The 7,626-nt window shown below is 41.1% G+C and overlaps 1 protein-coding gene across 1 annotated transcript; it reads left to right on the plus strand.

The window, feature by feature from the left end:
* Positions 1 to 200: 200 nt before the first annotated feature.
* On the plus strand, positions 201 to 6,724 carry LOC134797702 (COP9 signalosome complex subunit 4). The gene is made up of 9 exons (XM_063770051.1): positions 201 to 429; positions 503 to 582; positions 1,153 to 1,304; positions 2,645 to 2,748; positions 3,693 to 3,878; positions 4,157 to 4,275; positions 4,893 to 5,047; positions 5,536 to 5,752; positions 6,584 to 6,724. Exons 1-9 carry the CDS (start codon positions 347 to 349, stop codon positions 6,715 to 6,717), a joined length of 1,230 nt encoding a protein of 409 aa, XP_063626121.1. The 5' UTR covers positions 201 to 346; the 3' UTR covers positions 6,718 to 6,724.
* Positions 6,725 to 7,626: the final 902 nt, after the last annotated feature.

Here is a 7,626-nt window from a genome sequence, read left to right on the forward strand (position 1 = left end):
TTCAAGCATACCAACATAATGGAAACATACGCATGCGTTCAAAAATAATTTTCATAGGAATGAGCAGAGATATGAAATGTTCCGGTTTTTAGTTTGAAAATAGATTATAATTTGTATCCTATTTCAAATCGATTTACAGATTTTGGACACCATTCATTTCATCTGACAGATCTATTTGATAAAAAAAAGAGAAAAGTCAAAACGAAACGCACTGCAATATTTTATTTTTATTGTACTTGAAGAATTGTAGAATGTCAGCAAATTAAATGATATTGAAATTTATCCCTTTAATTATATACAAATAAGAGTATTGTTGTAGATTGTGGAATTACTACACTTTTTCAAGATGCCGCTGAACTTACAATCAGTCCGGCAATATTTGAATGAACTGAGGAATTCTGGAGGTTTACACAAAGATCAAGCAGAAAAGTAAGTTGAGACTAGATTAAACATTTTTTTATTAAAATTAAACATCAGCTTATATCATTCGTTTTTCCTTAAGGTATCGCAATGTTCTTATGGAGATCCTCAAAAATCCTGAGGGTGATTTAGCAGACTCGCTCAAAGCATTTGTGGAAGCAAGTAAGTGTACATTATTTAAGTGTGAGTATTAAGTAATTCAGTAGGTGAAATAGCTGTGTAAAGCAAGGGTCACCAGACCAACCTGCCAGGTCTAATCCAGCCTGTGAAAGGAAGCGGGAAAGCCAAAAGTGATACTATCTGGCCCATGAACAGGAAGCTAGAGCCAAAGGCTTGGCGGTGACCTTTGGGTCAACTGTTTAAAGACCTCAATAATTACCCACTAATATTTTTATATTTAACTTGCTTTTTTTATTAGTTAATCGATGTATTGACTAACCTGCTCTTTTACAGTTGGTAGGGTAATTGCGTCAGTTTACCGTCTGGTGTCAGTTTTCGTCCACTTGTTGGATTAGCAAATAATACATTTCACTTATAATTTGTTACTTGTGAAATATATTTTTTATGTAGATAGATAAATTGTTTAGATATTAAGGATTGCAATATGTCCTAATTTGTGCAGCAATGAAGGTTTATATTCAAATTTCGTCAAGTGGGCGAAAACTAGAGCTGGACGAAAACTAGCGCAATGACCCTATATTCTATTTACCTTACAATAAAAATGTTTTTCAGTTGTGAATGAGAATGTGAGCCTGGTGATCTCCCGACAGCTGCTAACGGATGTCAGCACACACTTGGCCCTGTTGCCAGACCCTGTGTCACAGGACGTCTCACACTATGCCTTAGATGTCATACAACCTAGGGTCATCTCATTTGAAGAACAGGTAATAATATAGAATAGCTTTTTCTTGAAGTATTCACACATCTGGGTATAGGGTTGCCATACGTCAGGATTTGTCTGGACATGTCAGGATTTTGACCCTTTGTCCGGATTGCAGCCGGACTTGGGAAGTGTCAGGATTTTTAGGGATGACCTAATAAAAAAAATGCTTATGTATACAGATCCACGATACAGTACACTACAGAGCGCAGCGCGCTGACGGGGCGTCATTCTAGCTATGCCTAATCTCTGTTACAAGAAAAGTCAGGATTTTTAGGGTGATGTCAGGACATTTAATTCTTCCATATGGCAACCCTGTCTGGGTACAACTTTTTTGGTTGATTCATCAGTCTTCATCATCATCATTTCAGCCTATATACGTCCCACTGCTGGGCACAGGCCTCCTCTCATGCGCGAGAGGGCTTGGGCTATAGTCCCCACGCTAGCCCAATGCGGATTGGGGACTTCACATACACCTTTGAATTTCTTCGCAGATGTATGCAGGTTTCCTCACGATGTTTTCCTTCACCGAAAAGCTAGTGGTAAATATCAAATGATATTTCGTACATAAGTTCCGAAAAACTCATTGGTACGAGCCAGGATTTGAACCCGCGACCTCCGGATTGAAAGTCGTCATCAGTCTTAATTGTTTTAAATTGCATCTTTAATGTCTGTATGCTAGACAGACAACAAGGGTTTATCTTTTGCCTGAAAACCACACTGACTCTTTCAATTAAACCCTTAAGTGATCGTAACTGCCCAATTGCCCATTTTATTCATGCTTTTTATAATTCCGTTTTTATTTTAGTTCTACATAAAATAAGGTCATGCAGCATCTTGAAATAACGTCACATTGACATTTTGGTCCTATGTTTTAAAGTATTTATCCATTCCATGTATGTATAATTGTCATCTAGAACCCACAACACAAACATTGTGCAATGGGGCGATACTCCTCCTTTGGGGCATTCTCGGCTCCGTTCGGCTCAGCATTGCTCCGAGCAATTATTAGGGTTGGCACAACTTGACGTCCCTTTGCGTGCATGACCACAGATAAGATAATGACTTGTATTTTGATAACCCTAAATAGCCGGAAGGGATAGTGCCATACCTTAGAAAGGGACAGCATGATTTGTTCCTGAATCACTGTCAAACTTCGGTTTTGTAGGAAGTGTCCTTTCTGTACAGTAGTACTATATATATTCTGTGATTTGTGTGAGATTGTCTAATTGAACTGTATAATTTGAGAGCTTTAATACAGTCTACAAGTATTCAGATCACTTTACACATGTGCACCTCAATCACACTAAAGAGATCCCTCAACCTTTTATCATTTGTGTGCAGGTAGCCAGCATCAGACAACACTTGGCCGACATTTACGAACGCAACCAGAACTGGAAGGAGGCTGCTAATGTATTAGTTGGCATTCCTTTAGAAACTGGACAAAAGTATGCTCATCACTTGTTATTATTAGTCTCCTCCTTTATATCACTGCAACCAAACAGAATTTGAAATAGAGGCGGCTTGTCAGAGTAAATTATGTAGACACAGTCAATTTACTGCCATCTTTCAACAGAAGATTAAAACTTAGAACGCCATTTGACTTTGATCCTTATTCTTTCACTGATATGTGTTAACTTGTTAAATATTAATATTAACGCCATCTACACCAAATGGTGTTCTAACAGTTTTAATCTTCTGTCGAAAGATGGCAATAAATGTACTGTGGCTACAAATTTACCATGACAGTAACTCTCTATACACTCTATTCTCTTTGCTGCAACATACCTGATCATGTCACTGAAAAATTGGTCAACTTTTAAGATATAATAAGATACTTTAAGATACATACAGAGAGAAATGCCAAAAGTATGAAAACCATAAATAACCTTAGGGTGAATTAATTTCACAAGATTTAGTTACAATATTGTTAAAATGCAGCCACTGCCGCAAAAGCAGCAGACGTATGTGGTCACTTTTTCTTTGGTATATGCCATCCATTTCAGGTTATAATTTATATTGTAGTGTGACTACTTAACAGACAGAAAAGAAAATATTTAAATAGTTTGATTTGTGCAGTGTCATCATCATCATCATCATCTCAGCCATAAGACGTCCACTGCTGAACATAGGCCTCCCCCTTGGACCTCCATACGTGCCGGTTGGAAGCGACCCGCATCCAGCGTCTTCCGGCGACCTTAACAAGATCGTCTGTCCATCTTGTGGGTGGACGTCCTACGCTGCGCTTGCTAGTCCGTGGTCTCCACTCGAGCACTTTTCGACCCCAGTCCCTTTGTGCAGTGTAACCTTATATACTCAACACTTACTTATATATCCCAAAATGCATATGGAATAAAACATTCTTCAATTTATGGTTTTAATTTTGTTTCAGGCAGTACTCAGTAGACTACAAACTAGAGACTTATCTAAAGATAGCGCGCCTCTACCTGGAGGTTGACGACCCCGTGCAGGCGGAGGCCTACGTCAACAGGGCTTCGCTGCTGCAGGCGGAGACAACTAATGAACAGCTGCAGATTTATTACAAAGTGTGCTATGCACGAGTTTTGGATTACAGGAGGTTAGTGAAATAATTCACTTTTAAACACACAAGAATTAACATCTATGAGAAGGAATTTGATGTAATCTAGCCTAACTTTTACCTCTTACTCCCAAAAAATTTGGATATTGGACCAGTCTGGATCAATTTTATGTTTAGTTAAATTTATGACTCACCTTGAAACTAATTCAAACTAGGTTTAAGCTTAAACTGTTCTGTTCTAAACCAGTGGTTTACAATACAACCTATTCAAAACACATCTGCATATTAATATGTCATTTTGATGGTTTGTTTTACAGAAAGTTCATAGAAGCGGCGCAAAGATACAACGAGCTCTCTTATCGCAACATCATCCACGAGGACGAACGCATGACGTGCCTCCGCAACGCTCTCATCTGCACCGTGCTGGCCTCAGCAGGTATAATAACCATTCACATCACATTCTATCAAAATGTTGACACATTTTATCAAATTGTTGTCACATTCTATCAAAATGTCACAACCTATCAAAATGTTGTTTCATATTATTAAAATGTTGTCACATTCTATCAAAATGTTGACACATTCTATCAAAATGTTGTCACATTCTATCAAAATGTTGCCCTCTTCATATACTATGTGATTCCCAACCGTTAGCAATACCTTCTTTTCTATAAGGGCACACTGGGCCCCATCTTCAGGGGACCCCGAAGGACAGACAGTAAATTTGATTACCCATAATAAATAGAAGATGACAGTAGAAAAATGTTAGTTTATTCACTTATTACAATACAATACTCTTTATTGCACACCTCACATACTCGTAGTTTACAATAAATGTGCAGTAACATAAACAAAGACAATAGAGGATTTATTATATAATTCGCTTTCTTTACTTTCCAAAAGGGCCCCAAATTCTTGAGTGGCCAAGCGACCCAGTATAGTTTAAGACGGCCTTACATTAGTGTCAATAATGTTTTCTGAAAAACACTGGTTTTGCAATCTGCATTGTTACAAAATTTGTAATACAATGTTTAAAGTTGAATTGTTTTCCAGGTCAGCAAAGATCCAGAATGTTAGCCACCCTGTTCAAGGACGAGCGCTGCCAGCAACTGCCTGCTTATTCCATCCTGGAGAAGATGTACCTGGACCGCATCATCCGCCGCTCCGAGCTGCACGAGTTTGAAGCTCTAATGCAGACGCATCAAAAGGTTGATTGCTTTATCTATCAAGAACATTAACATACTCGTATATCTAAGGACGGGCCTTACAGAACGACGAATTCGTGCAGTCTTACGCCACAACGCGATTGGTTGATGCGTTCACATCACGCGCGCGATTGGTCGCAACTAGTTGCGTTAGACTGCACGCTTGGCTTGGCTCGAATTCGTGAGTCACACCGCTGAACTAGCACCGTTCTTAGTGCCGCCCGTAAGGCCCGTACTTAGATATATCTCAATGATTAAGAACCTTAAGTTGAAGCAATATGGTGTTGAAAGCAGTCTGAATAGATTCGGCTCAAGATTAAAATGTATAGCCTCGAGTGATACCCGCTTTGGACGACAGCAGCGGCGGCGGCAACGATCGGTCATTCCTCGATGCCGGAGTCCTCGCAGCTACTCGCTGGCGTCGAGTTCGCCGCTTAAAGCGCACCCCACACTAAGCAGTAGGCATAATTAAAATTTGTTTGTGTTTGCAGGCGACGACGCCGGACGGCTCGTCGATCCTCGACCGCGCCGTGTTCGAGCACAACCTGCTGTCGGCCAGCAAGCTGTACAACAACATCACGTTCGAGGAGCTCGGCGCGCTGCTGGAGACGCCCCCCCAGCGCGCCGAGCGCATCGCCGCGCACATGATCTCCGAGCAGCGCATGAACGGGCACATCGACCAGATCAGTGCGAGAGTGCATTTTGAAAGTAAGTGAAGCAATCTGGGGGTCGCGACCCCTCCTTATAAGTCCTATAAGGGGGGGTTAAGCCACCGCGATCCTTACTTATAGTCTGTATCTTTAGGTATTTAAAATAAAGTAAACAAACAATTTGTACATTTTCGGGTAGTTATAACATTTATTGGTTAACCCACCAAATACAAAACCGCCTGGATCAGTCACTGAACGACCTGACTTTAACCTTCATTATTAGATCATGTAATGTTTTCATCTACCCTCAACTGGCTTAAGGAGTAATTTGAGGGTAGATTTTGTTTACTTTTATTTAAATACCTAAAGATACATAGTATAAGAAAATCCTTAGGGCCGATACAGACGGACTGCAACCCCACATAGTAGCAGTCGGGTTACAGTCCGTCTGTACCGGGCCCTAAAGCCTATCCCGTCTAAGCCGGTTTGCGCGCGAGTACACACGTTCCCGCGATACTAGAGCCGCATACACCTCGTCCAGGTGATCTCGCTTCCATACTCACGGGTAAAACGCCCGACTATCGACTCCCTCGTCTTAGCGCCACTTGCACCATCCCATTAACCCGGGGTTAAGCGGTTAAACCGTTAACCCAGTGTCAAATTGTACTGGTAACCTAAGTAACTCCATTTTTAACCGGTTAACCCCGGGTTAGTGAATGGTGCAAGTGGCCCTTACGCGCGAATAGACCGATCTCAACGTCTTATAAAATTGGCTTCTTCTTGCAGCTTAGAAACATTTTCTAGGCTATTCAAAAATTTTGGCTATTTTGACTTCATTACCAATAAAATAATGGTATTATGTATTTACATAATTTCGTACTCCGCACAGCCCGCGAGATCCTCCCGCAGTGGGACAAGCAGATCCAGAGCCTGTGCTACCAGGTGAACAGCCTCATCGAGAAGATCGCCGCCGCGGAGCCCGAGTGGATGGCCAAGATCGTCGAGGAGGAGATGATACAGTAATCGTGAACGCAGGAAAATATTTGTTATTCAGAGGATAATTGATGTGAGAAAGGTTGTGTACCCCTGCAGCAACTTGTCTAGACGAACCAGTGATGTAATCTATACTTAAATATAAAATACACATGTACATAATTGTTTTCTTCTTAACCATCTAACAAAAAAATACCTCATTGTATTTGTAGCCCCTGTAGTCAGCAGCAGAAGTTGCTAAGCGGGTGAGATATTCAAAATTACCTCGACGCACTCGTATTCTCATAACAATAAAGTCGCGTCAAGATCATTTTGAACACCTCGCCCGCTTAGCAACTATTGCTGCTGACTGTACCTCCTAAATTATTCCATCCTTGTCAGAACCACTCAGAACTTGGATCTGAACATATGATAGCACCCAGGAGCAATTGACGGTATAAAACAATTTTAGAGGCTGTCGTATTGACTATGTGCAAGACTGGCGCCCATAAGACAGTTAGAGCCTGACCACGCTAAGTTTTCATGCCAAGTGCTACGTCATGTATGGAGCATATAGGGAATTAGGGATGTATGCATTCTTACTGCAATGTTAGCGTGGTCAGATTATATCAGTATTTTGAAGTTATCATTATTGGAATAGCACTAATTTACTATAGCATTTTAAATTAAGTGCTTGCACATGGAGTACGTAACATGCGCATATTGAGGTACCTATTTGGGCGGTTTTGATGCGCCAGTAGTCATTCAGAAAGCGACCAAATCGCCTCACGTTGGCTTACGTGGCTTGTGCGTGCGCGGCTCAATCATTTTAGCGCACGCGTACGTCTACGCACACGCAGTGTGCTCTAGCCTTGACAGTGGTGAGATTGGGTGAGACACTCCTGACTTCGGTCGAACTCGGCTCCGTTCGGCTCAGCATTGCTCCGAGCAATTATTAGG

Source organism: Cydia splendana, chromosome 15 (assembly GCF_910591565.1).
Source record: "Cydia splendana chromosome 15, ilCydSple1.2, whole genome shotgun sequence".
In the NCBI taxonomy this organism is placed as follows: domain Eukaryota; kingdom Metazoa; phylum Arthropoda; class Insecta; order Lepidoptera; family Tortricidae; genus Cydia; species Cydia splendana.